The sequence below is a fragment of the Sinocyclocheilus rhinocerous genome, unplaced genomic scaffold (assembly GCF_001515625.1).
Source record: "Sinocyclocheilus rhinocerous isolate Xijiao unplaced genomic scaffold, SAMN03320098_v1.1 scaffold28, whole genome shotgun sequence".
In the NCBI taxonomy this organism is placed as follows: Eukaryota; Metazoa; Chordata; class Actinopteri; order Cypriniformes; family Cyprinidae; genus Sinocyclocheilus; species Sinocyclocheilus rhinocerous.
In genome coordinates this window covers 128,769-141,601 of record NW_015652416.1, presented here as the reverse complement: position 1 = coordinate 141,601, position 12,833 = coordinate 128,769, and the positions used below count along the sequence as shown (strand labels likewise).

At 38.5% G+C, this 12,833-nt stretch overlaps 1 protein-coding gene and 1 long non-coding RNA gene across 2 annotated transcripts in view; both read right to left on the bottom strand.

Moving 5' to 3' along the window:
- The window catches only part of LOC107714969 (uncharacterized), a 2,306-nt gene extending 1,750 nt beyond the window's left edge, over positions 1 to 556 (bottom strand). Inside the window, exon 1 of the long non-coding RNA XR_001637049.1 lies at positions 132 to 556. This is a non-coding gene — a long non-coding RNA (uncharacterized LOC107714969). The remainder of the gene's footprint in view (positions 1 to 131) is intronic.
- Positions 557 to 10,115: 9,559 nt separating this feature from the next.
- LOC107714966 (uncharacterized) lies at positions 10,116 to 12,524 on the bottom strand. Its single transcript, XM_016520965.1, has 4 exons — positions 12,057 to 12,524; positions 11,872 to 11,945; positions 10,858 to 11,725; positions 10,116 to 10,426 (listed from the first exon to the last, which is right to left on the bottom strand). Exons 1-4 carry the CDS (start codon positions 12,507 to 12,509, stop codon positions 10,223 to 10,225), a joined length of 1,599 nt encoding a protein of 532 aa, XP_016376451.1. The 5' UTR covers positions 12,510 to 12,524; the 3' UTR covers positions 10,116 to 10,222.
- Positions 12,525 to 12,833: the final 309 nt, after the last annotated feature.

The window sequence follows — 12,833 nt, the reverse complement described above, 5'->3', positions numbered from 1 at the left end:
TGGGTTGTTTCGGTGAAATGACAAGCATTAAATGCAAAACCAGCATAATTTCAAATGCAAAACCTAACGAGAAAAGAATTTATTGTAGTTTTGCCAAGAATTCCTCTTTAACGCTCTAGTCATTAGAAAACCTTCAGTCATCTTACATTTACTACTTCTAGTGATTCATGATGTGAGGTTTAAAACTCTTTAATGGCATGTGTGTGTGCATTTGCGTTTATTTTAAGCAACTTGTCTTTATTCTTCTGTCTCATCTTGGTGTGCTTTATTTGTTTCATGGATTTGCATGTGTTGCTGTGAGCAAGGATGGAGCCCTGGACTATGGCGCTTTGAACTCTGGGAAAGGCGAGTTTCATCATATTGTAATTTCTAGATGTAAAATAGTCCTCAGACTGCAGCACACCGAGTGAGTGAGTGGTTTTCAAGCATAGGTGTCCGATTTGAAGTTTTTAATTTTAATGTTATTTTTAACCCTGCTAATTCTCATCTCCATTTGTTCAGGTTCTTTGTTGTCAACAAAACAAAATGAAAACTAAAATCAAGAATAACTTCTTTTTGGTGTATTTTTGTTTTAACTGTGCCAGGCCTTTACTGCAGCTGACTTCAGTTGTTGTTTGTTTGTGGGTCTTTCTGCCTTTAGTTTTGTCTTCAGCAAGTGAAATGCATGCTCAATTGGGTTGAAATCAGGAGATTAACTTGGCCATTGCAGAATATTCCACTATTTTACCTTTAAAAACTCCTGGGTTGTTTTTGCTATATGTTTTGGGTCATTGTTCATTTGTACTATGAAGCGCCACCCAATAAACTTTGCTCCAGAATCTGGGTAGAGAGTATATACCTATACACTTCAGAATTCTTCCAGCTGCTTCTGTCCTCTGTCACGTCATCAATAAACACCAGTAACCCAGTGCCACTGGAAGCCATGCACGCTCATGCCATTACACTGTTGTGATGTTGTATGCTTTGGATCATGAGCTGTTCCAAGCCAACTCCACTTTTTTCTTCCCATCATTCTGGTACAGAATGATCTTACGGTAATTTCAGCCGTCCAAAAAATGCTTTTCCAGAAGTGGTCTGGATTTTTTTTAGATGTTCTTCTATATACTGTATATATATATGCATGCATGCAGTGGGCACTAGAGTTTATGCTGCTTCAGGAAATCCTGTGAATGTGTTAATGTTTTTGGCTGTAAGTTGCTATATTCCCACTTAAAAAAAACACATCTTACTCTCTCCTATCAAACACTCTGACAGATTTCTCTCTGGTGTTTAGGTGCCTGAAGTTTTTTCATCTTAAAGGTGTGTATCATCACCAAACAGTATAATAATCACTGATTTCAAACATGTTTCCCCCAACCGTTTTTCTGATTTCCATTGTTTGGACAAACAGGTATATTTCCTAAATTTGTGCATATTATTGAGTGTTATTGTGATGGGCCCATTTTGGATGTTGAAAACTACAGACTCATGTGTTGTCTGGTTTTTATAATGAGTTGATTTTTCATAGTTTTCGGCATTTTGCTGCACATTTAAGTGTGAGTACTTTTACACAATTTTGTTTAATGTGTAAGGTCATCTGAATGACCTAAACTTTCTCTCTCTCTCTCTCTCTCTCTCTTTCTTTTTCTGGTCAAGAAAAGGTCATACATAGTTCAAGCAAAAGCCGATTAATGCTTTTTGGTGGGATTATAGAATTTTGGGGCATAACCTTGATTTGTAGATCTCATCCTGTGCATGTTGCTAGCTTTTTGAATCTGTTTATGTTTTGACGTAGTGTCTAGGTGGTTTTTCTCTGTATTGATCTCCATATACATTTTTTTTTCTTTCCATTTTTTTTCTCATTTTGTCATTATATAAATAATTGTTTTATATATATATATTTGTGTATCACTCTACACTACACTACTGTTCAAAAATTAAATAATACTTTTTAGCGTTTAGCATAATTTTTAGATTAACTGTCAGCATTTAGCTTAGGTAGAAGATTTTTTTAAATAATATTTAACCAAAATATGAATATGAGACATTTTGCTACTGTAAGGAGGTTCTGGTTATCTGTGCTGATATTACGCTGGTCTGAGGGACAGTATGGAGATCAGGTGATAATCTTCTCTCTGACAGCAGCTGTTGGTGGAGTTCACATTCCCAAGTCTCAGACTGACTGAGAGTGTGATTTTCTCACCCTCTTGAGTTGCTCTATTCTTCACTGTCTCTTTACATGTGCTCAGGTGCCAGATAAATGGGTCATGTATGCTTTCACGCTCAAGAGCTTTAGTCATATATTTAATATCTTGTGATGTAAAAAGTTTCATAACTACTTTATCTACTGTAAAGGGATAATCCACCTTAAAATGAAAATTCTGTCATTATTTACTCACCCTCAAATTGTTCCAAACCTGTATGATTTTCTTTCTTCTCTTGGGCACTAGATAAGATATTTTGAAGAATGTGGGTAACCAAACACTTTTTGGTCCCTAATTACTACCATAGTGTTTCGTAATTAGGGACCAACACGTGTTTGGATAACCGCATTCTTCAAAATATCTTCTTTTGTGTTCAGAAGAAGAAAGAAATTATTACAGGTTTGGAACAAGAAGTTAATAACATTCTCCCCAGAATCAATTGCACATAATATGTGACATGCTTAATCTGAATCACCATAGCAACAGCTGACAGTCTAAACCTATCAGAGGCTGACTGTCGGTCTAATAATCCAGTTGTCATCATAGACGGCCATCAGGAGTGACTGTCAGGTCTGTATTGTACACAGGACTGAGCTATATCTGATGTGAGGACAGTTCTCTGGATATACCCTTGCAATCAGCAACCTCTTTTAACCTGTCTGCGGTGTAGCACTAAATGGAAGTGTCTAGAACGCCTATCATTAGAGGTGGAGAGGGTTTTTTAACTGACAGCTGTCTCTCTCGACATTCAAGGCCGAGCAGCGTTTTGTATTTATGTGCAATGCCATGCTACCCTTGTTTACCTTCTAAAGCTGAGTTCACATGACTTTTATTGTGAAACGAAATGTTATATGGGTTCAAAAAAAAAGTCAAGCTCTACCGATTGCATGTGAAACTAATTTCAGACCATCCCACAGTTTATATAAACAACATAACATGTTTGCTCACCAAGGTTGTATTTATTTGATCAAAAATACAATAAAACAGTAATAGTGTGAAAAAAAAATACAATTTAAAACAGCTGTTTTCTATTTGAATATATTTTAAAATGTAATTCATTCCTGTGATGCAAAGCTGAATTTTCAGCATCATTACTCCAGTCTTCAGTGTCACATGATCTTTCAGAAATCATTCTAATGTGCAGCATTTATTTGAAAGGAAAATCTTTGGTAACATACATGTCATTGCTGTCACTTTTGCCCCATTTAATGTATCCTTGCTGAATAAAAAATATTAATTTATTATTTTTAATCAGTGTCACATGATCTTTCAGAAATCATTCTAATGTGCAGCATTTATTTGAAAGGAAAATCTTTGGTAACATAAATGTCATTGCTGTCACTTTTGCCCCATTTAATGTATCCTTGCTGAATAAAAAATATTAATTTATTATTTTTTAAAAAAGTCAAAATACTAACTGACCCTAAACTATTGAACAGTAGTGTATATTGTGCACTTGCAATGATTTTATTTTATTTTATTTTATTTTTAGAAATGAGTCAAATTTGACAGACCCCTAATTTCTTGTCCTCTGTTTTTCATTCAAAGTCAGTGCATTTTCTTTCTCTTAATTCCCTTACAAAAATAACTAACCTCCTTCAGAAATGAGTTTTAAACGGGATCAAAGGCAAATTACGAGTTTTACCTGCAATTTGGTGCTGATGTTGATGTAAATGGCAGCAGCAATTTGCATAAAAGATGGAAAGCCACAATGTGTCAATAGCAGGAAGTTGTATTGATTGAAATGGCACCAATTTAGCTGCAATTTAGAAAATTTCACATGCGAAATTGGTTATTTTCTGCATGCGGTAACATTCGACATGCAACAGATGCTGTCATAAAAGCTTGTTTTGAACCTACCTTTTTTACATTTTAGATCCTTATTAAGATGTAATGATCATGAATGACTTCAAAGGGCATGACTCAAATGTGGATGTGAAAATGGTCTGATCCTAGATCTCATGGTTCTAGTTTGGCCCAATATGCAAGGAACGTGCAGATCATTGTCAGATAGTAATGGAGATAATGGCCAACAAGATTCCTTTCCTATCTCATGCCAAGTCATGCACAATTGGCCCAGCTAAATGTCCGTCTCTCGTTAGTCTCCCAAACGCTCCCATTCCGGCCTGTCATCCTCTAGTGTCCCACAGACGTCATGGCGAGGTCTAAACATGGACTGTCAGTCCACAGCTGTCAGTCAAACACAAACTATTTCTATTAGATACAAGGACAGCAGGCCTTTTTTGTCTAAGTCTAATGTAGTTTGCTCTTGATATACTTATTAGAACTTGCCTGCTGTGTTTGACACAACTGTGTGTCCATCTTGTATGTGGTCCAATAGTCTGTCCTTTCCACTGTTTAAAGACTCGTGGATGAGTATCTCCTTTCAAAGGGATGTTTTGTGACCTTTCTCTATTTTAGAAAACAGGACAGATATTCCCATGATCCCTCAAGACCTGGTATATCAGTCACAAGCAGTTGTCAATATCAACACCTTATCCTAAGTGCGTGGAAGACTCAAAGGTCGTGAGGTGCTTATCTTTGCAAGTAAGTCGTAATCAGTGTTGTCACTTGATCTTTTTCCACCCACTCTCTGACTCTTAGAATTAAATGGGTGATAATTGCTACCGTCCAAGACTTTTATGCAATTTCTTTTACTACATAGGCAAGAACAGTACAACAATTTGGTGAACGTATTCCCACATCTAACAGATTTTTCTTAAAGGGGTCCTATTATGCGTTTTCACTTTTTCAACTTTAGTTAGTCTGTAATGTTGCTGTTTGAGCATAAAAAAGATCTGCAAAGTTACAAAGCTCAAAGTCCACTTCAAAAGGAGATACTTCCAAAACAAAATCAAGACTTTGTAAAAGAGCATAATAGGACCCCTTTAAGGTCAGAAATGATACGTATGTCTACGTATTAATCAGCCCCGAATGGACAGACCCAAGTTGTGGTGCACAGTGTTGCTGAGTAAATGTGGATAGTCCTGTTCTGATGTCACAATAATACAGCATTCAGATGTTCTTGTAGACAGGTTTCAATAAAATGTCTTCACAAGTAAGATTAAGTTATATAGTTAATGCTTTAGGTGTCATAAATAAACAGTGAACATATTTTACAACATTTATAAATCTAGGTTAATTTAAACTATTATGCTAAATATTAATATAATAATGAATTTATACTAAATATACTGTTGTTCATTGTTCATTTGTTTTTATATTTTTAATACGTTGCTGTTAATTACAACCCAATCACACAGGAAAATGTAACTATTTTACAATGTGCCGATTTTTACTTATTTAATAATAAAAATATTTAATTCCATGATCTTTCACAATAAGACCAAGAAAGTGAATTCAGACATCAAATTAAATTTTATGTTGATTTTTTTAAATTCAAATTAGCCACCAATTTGCCAAAACCTGTATGTTTTTTTTTTTGCTTTTAAATACGATTAATTTCTAATACTTTTTTATTATTTTCATGTTTTAATTTACTTTAATTTGACTTTTTTATAGTAGTAGTAGTAGTAGTAGTAGTAGTAGTAGTAGTAATAATAACAATCATTTTTATACTGTAAGTGAGAATTACCTCTTTTATTATCTTTTTTTTTTGGCATCTCAAAGGTAAAATTTGACTACAGGAATACAAATTAGATTTTGATGATCACACTAAAAATAAATAATGAATTACTGACTTATTAAATGTTCCCATTAAGTAAAAATGATCTTCCATTTTTCTTAACATTAACATTATCTCTCTCTATCACACAGACACACTTTCTGTTTCACTCTCCGTTGTGTCTCTTGATTTTATTAGATGTCTATTTCAGTACTGAGGAGGGATGTATGCCTGCTGTATGTGTGAGTGTGAGCATACAGTATGTGTGTGACCTTAAACCGCAGGTCAGAAGGGGGCAGGGTATCAACGTGAGGTGCACACGTGCCCATGCCATAGTCATGCTATGCCCAGCCTGCACTAGCCATTCACTTCATTCTGTCGTTTAGCCCACACACATAAAGCCCTCGACATGTTATTATCAACCATTATAGCAATTAATGACCCTCTGGAGCCTTGTGGCTCTAATTGGCATTTGCCAGCAGCAGCTGTGACTATCATGTAATGGATAGAGAGTCGGACTTGTAACCTGAAGGTTGCGGGTTCGAGTCTCAGGAGTTGTAGGTGGGGGAGTGAATAACCAGTGCTCTCTCTACCTTCAATACCACGACTGAGATGAGACCCTTGAGCAAGGCACCGAACCCCTAACTGCTCCCCGGGCGCCACAGCATTGGCTGCACACTGCTCCGGGTGTGTGTTCATGGTGTGTGTGTGTGTGTGTTCACTGCTGTGTGTGTGCACTTGGATGGGTTAAATGCAGAGCACAAATTCCGAGTATGGGACACCATACTTGGCCACACTTCACTTCACTTTCTTTCTCACATTCCCTAGGAGTGCTGTAGCATAAACCACCTTCTATTATCAGTTTTCTTTTTCAGTTAAATTTTTTTCATGGTGAACAGTTTGCTGAGTAAGTATGTTACTATATGTAACTCAGCATGCCTGGAAACATCTTTCCATTCACTTCTGCATTTATCTGCATATTTATGTAGAGTGCATTACTGTCTTAATGTTCGCAGACTTACATAAATCATTATACATGGACTGAATGACTACTGTAAGTATATGGGTGATATTTACCAACTCAGTTATTATTCAAGCACAGATCCCAAGAGGCTCACGTTGCTTTTTTTCAAAATGCAGTAAATATACAGATATATTGGAGCTCTATAACATGTGGGTGAATCGTTTTGCTTACCAGGATAACTTTGTAGCATGTCCAGTTTTGGACTCTTAAAACAGCATTTAGGTTGATTTGACTTGTTTGAATTACTTTAAGACCACAGATATACCTTCATGCAAGTATGTACACTGCACGTCATGTGCATGTTCCCATTATACAAACTTAAATGCATTCAATGGGGGCAATTTTATGGGGCAATAGAGCCACCTTAAAATATCAGTCACTGCTTGTTTCAAATCTAGTGGAGGTGAGGAGTTGTACATTTTCATAAAATTATCTTAACATGCTTGTTCCATCATGATGGAAGATCAAGCTGTTTGGGGAATTGATGCTTATGCCCCTCATGACAACAGTGAGAATGCAGTATGTACTATAAATTGTGTTTTTTAGGATGCAACAACGTGAAATCAAACATGCATAGCTAGAAGCATTTGAGTTTGCTAACTTGGTTAGATTATGTTTTGGGCCTTTCTTGTATCTAATCATTATTAACTTATGAAAGTATAATACCGCTCTTTCTCTTATGTAATATGCTGCAGCAGGAGACACATAACAAGACATCTGAAGGGCTCCTTACTGGTTGTCTTTCCTCTCTGACATCACAGGTGTGTTACTGGGCAACTCTTACAGGTTCAAGCGGTTCCCCATACACCTCTACAACAGCAGGTGACACTGGCTGAGATGATCTGAGATCAGTGTTCACTTAGAGAGCTTTATATAGCCAAGTTGTCGGTGTTCTGCTGTCCAGGATTAATTCAGCAATTCCAGAGAGACGTCTTTATGACGTCATGGAGAATGCCTAGCTGTCCATTTAACCCTTTAGGCATTTATCATTCAAGTCATCAATGCTAAAGCATCGCTATTGCTATTACTTCAGTACACAGCTTGCCCCGGAATATCGTAAGGCCTTGGCTCTTTGGTCTGCAAGTAACTAGCCTTAGCAAATGAAGTAATACTTTTCCATCCACCTTGCAAACACCGTATCATCATAGCCGGGAGTTTTGTTTGGGTAAGCACCACTCGCACAAACCTCAAGTTTTCAAGGACCCAAGAGTGGTGGTTAAGGCTCAGGGCTGGTAACCAGAAGGATGCTGGTTCGAATCCCACAAGTGATCAATGAGCACTCACTATAGGCATTTAACCCCAGGTTACTCCAATAATAATAAATCCATGTGGCGTGCTATGAAGACCTCACATGAAAGTTGTGAACATCTATCTATATCTAAAGACCTCATTAAGATGCTGTTCTGTGCTTCCAGCGAGGTGTTATAGTGCAGGAAAGACTTTATTACTCATTTGCAGATTCAGAGTGAGACAGAGAGAGATGCCCCCTGAACATCACACGCCTCCCCCCTCAGCCCTCCACTGACACGTCTAAGATTTCTGGCACCAAAACAACGTCACGCTTCCTATTTCAGGCACAGGTGCAACATTTCAGCAGCGGGTCGAGTAACTGTGAGAGCAGGACTGAGAGAGATAGTAAGGCATGGTAAGAGCCGGTTACATTAGGACTCTGAATGAGGAATAGGATGCTTCTTGATAGCTTTTAGTAACGTAGGGCAAGAGCAATGTTAATACTGTTAATACTGCTTAACAAGGAGCTAATTAAAGAGAGGCATTTTTACTATGTTGGCATGAAGCATCTTATACTTTTGCTTTTGTTTTTTAGTGAAAGGAGATGTTAGAGATTGTAAAATGTTTTACCCCACTGTTGTCACATTTTCAGGAAACTACTATACTAAACTATACTTTTTATATTTCTGAAGAACATTTGAGTGGTGCATGACCTTGGAGAAGTTGCTGATAGGATATTATAGGTGTTGCTATGTGGTTAATAAAGTTATCAACACATTGATATTTGGTTGCTTACTGGCCAAAATCAAAAGAACCCACCCTTAAAATCTGCATGAACCAGAAGATGCTGCCGACTTTTAATATGGTGACGTATTTCCAACTGAAACGGAATATTGAATAGAGGGCGGTTTTATCTTGGTGCTCCTCATCTCATCTTCCACTCATAGCAAACTAACGGTTAAAGGGGCGTTGTTTATGACTGTCTTGGCCCTTAATGACTCCGGTTGCTCCATAAGTCTATATGTTTGTTGTCCACCAGGTGAAAATTAGCTTGTCAGATTGCAAAGAAAAGTAACAGTGAGCAGAAATATTAGTGCTAACATTAGCATTCACCACTAAAAACAATAAACTAATTCGTCAAAGCACTTGCGTTTATTATCCAGAGGAAAAAAAACAGAACAAAAAGCATCACGTTTTTGTCATGTCAGGGTCATGTCACAACAATAAATAAACATTCCAAAAGCATTTCTTCATTATAATATGGTCAAAAGATATACTTTACTTTTCACAGATGTTGAACTTAAGAATAATTCACTTCATTTGGCATTTTTTTTACAAGGCTGGCGAATGCAGACATGTTCCCGCAAAAAGGTGCCATGCACACATCAGCCCACATCAGGCGTAGTCAAATAAGGCTTATAAAAAATATTATGAGCCTGTTATGGATTTGGCATTTTTTTTACAAGGCTGGCGAATGCAGACATGTTCCCGCAAAAAGGTGCCATGCACCGAGTAGTTACAGCCCACATCAGGCGTAGTCAAATAAGGCTTATAAAAAATATTATGAGCCTGTTATGACCTCATCATGTCAATATTATGAAGCACTAATGCAGTACTAAAATGGACTTTATGACAGAACATCAAAATGTTTGCACACACCTTTACAGATTATGCATAATAGATAAGGCTCAATAACTCGTTGCCATGTATGTTTAAATACATGTTATGCCTGTTGCATACATGCTTATATGGTTACAAAAATGCCCTACATGGCACCACAAGAACTGCACTGTACACAAAGCACTCGGGAAAATAGAAAACAGAATAAAAGAATACAACATTTAATGAGAATGACAAAAAGAAATAAAGAGAAAAGGCAATGAAGGGTTCATATAGGCACAGAAGTTCACCAGGTCAAAAAATGTCCGCTGAAGTTTCTTTCCAAAGCACTTAACCAAAGCGCAGAGTTAAATGAAAGCGGTATCCTTTTGAAGTTATTTAAGGAAAACACCATAGGCCATCCTAGTGGGCTGCAATAAGGTACTTTGATATAGTGGTGGTGGTTATATATACAAAAAATGTAGATTGTGTTCTACAAAAGGTCAAAGTTTCGTCTTTGCCATTGGGTGAAAATGTCCTTTGAAGGTTCTTGTATCCTGGTCACATGATGACAGTTTCTGTGTGCCGGGAATATGAATTCAAGAATTGTTTGGCTTTCAGGCCAGGGCTTGGTGGGCAGGATGAGTGGGCGATTTTGCTTGGGTGAATATGCTTAGCCCATCTGGATGGACGACGTTGATTGGCTGGTCGAGCAGGACGAGAAAAATGGCTACTGCTGGGCGCAGGAGATGACTCACGGTTGACCTAGAGAGGAAGAAGTTTTAATGTAAGTATCTTTCTGGATAAATGATCAATGCTTGGATTAATCTACTTGCATTTTATGTACCAACATATTATGACTTTATTTGACAGGTTAGCAGAAACAGAAAGCAAAGTAGCATAAGGGAGAGATGGGAGAATGAGATCGAGAGCATCACAGCTCCTATGCATCAAAAGCAAGGTTCCTAATTCTTGGTCCTGGAGAACTGTGCTTGAATTAACTAATCAAGGCCTTTGGGTTTATCTAAAAACCAGATGTGTTAGAGCACACTTGGAAATAAACTCTTCATGAAAGCGGCTTTCCAGAATCAGGAATGAGGAACACTTGCCAAGAGCATGGGCACAATGATTCAGACAAAAATAAATACTGCACTGAAATTTAGTGTGTGTGCTCATCAAAGTTGTACCCTATTCACCTGCTTGTTGTCCAGTTGCTGGGTGAATGTGGCCCTCTGGCTTCTGTTGTTCTCCAATTCCATCATTTCTAGAAGCTGCTCCAAGTTGTCATTTCCCAGTCTCATCATGTCGACACCAAGTCCTCTGTGTACCTTACTGAAGTTTTGAGATCCTGCTCCCAGAATCCTTTCCACCATCTGGTAGTCAGAAAATAGGTCCTCACTCTGGAAGCCCGCTTTGTGGGATTTAGACAGTGAAGCCACCTTGTGATACCCCGAGTTAAGGTGAGACTGTGTCGGGCTTAAGTTATAGGCCAAGCCATGCTGTTCAAGAACACAACCACCCTTCCCACTGTCTTTGTCTCCATTGAGGAGGTGTCTAGAAGGACCAGCTGCCCAAGACTCCTGGCTGGGCTCCAGATCTGCTACCAGTGCGTCACAGTCTGCAAGGCATTTCTGGACAGGCACACGTGAGGATGCCCGTCTGGCATCAAACTTGCTCTGGCAAATGGGAGTGCTGGTGTGCCTCGGAGGTTCAGTGGAGACAACGGTGGTCACAAGACCATCCTCTATCAAGGTTTTCCCCTCGTTCTCCTGCAACATGGCACCAAACTTACGCAATACTGATGGGCTGCCAGATTTCCTGTCGAGCAAGAGGCATTTCCTGTCAGGTTGTTGTGATGACTCATGGTAAGTGGAGCGAGGGGTTACAGGAGAAGCATCTCTCTGTCTGATTGCCAGTTTGGAAGCTGAATTTTTAGGGGGAAGGTCGTTTGATGAAACCGGGTCTTTCCAGCTAACGTGGCGGGCTTGGGAGTCATCCCAATTTGATTTCTTGTTTGATTTGTTCTCAGCCTCAATCTCCTCCAGAACCACACACGAGGCAGTCCTAATGTGAAAAAAACAAATCAACCAAGTAGTCACAAGAGGAAATTGGGCAAACACTAAGCGTTGGTCTATATAACCAACAAGAAACATGCATGATAATTGGACAATAGGAATGAGTCTGATAGGTTGAGATTGAAAATGTTTTACCTGTTTGTTACCGGGCTGGTCTTCGTGCTGTCTTGATAGCTGTGCGTAACTGGATATACCTTAGGGTTCTGGATCTAAAAAATAAAAAAGAAGAGGGGCAATGAAGGGATAAAGTGTAAAGAAATTCTTGAGGTTTAAGAGTCCAGTTTAAGGAGAGATTTATCAGTAGTGAAAGAGGCACTCACTGTGTTTGGAACTCCGAAATTCACTGCGTTCCTTCTAAAATGTGGGCCCTGTTGAAGGTATCCATTGAGTATGTCTAGGGTGGCATCTTGCCTTTCAAGATTGTGACAACTGGCAGGATAATGGCTGCCATTGCTCAGGGAATTAAGCATGTAATTGTTTGAGTCATTACTGTATTCACTGGGGTGGTGAAAGCCAAAGCTTTGCATAACTGAAGGATCTGCTCTTATTTCACTGCATTGACGAATTGGGAGGCTGTTGTTGGGGTGACCACGGGATTCATGATAACCATTGGCCTGGTGGCTATACTGAGAGTTGACAGGAAGCAAAGTAATGTCCACATTTTTATTGTTTGTGTTGTTGTTTGAGCTGCTCTCGCTGGCTTCTCTTCTTGCTTTGACCTCATTATACAGCTGAAATACAATCACAATATTAGAAACAAACTCAGCATTCATAAAAAAAAAATATATTATTTTTTTGCCCACCTACATGAAATGATCTTCCCATTCCTGCATCTCGGAGTCAAAACTGTCAAGCAGGTCAGCTCTGTCTCCACCCCACACACAACTCCCAGGCTCCGGCCCACAGTGCAATTCCAATGCAGCCATTCTTCTGCGTATGTGTGTCTGTGCTCAGAAACCTATGCTGCAATTTCTGAAAGGTCACTGGAGTGACCACATTGGCAAGTCCACCAATACCTCTATGAAGACAAAAGAGATATTCATCATTGAGAAATAGCCTATTCATTCTTTACGGTACTCTTAAGTAATCCGAGTATC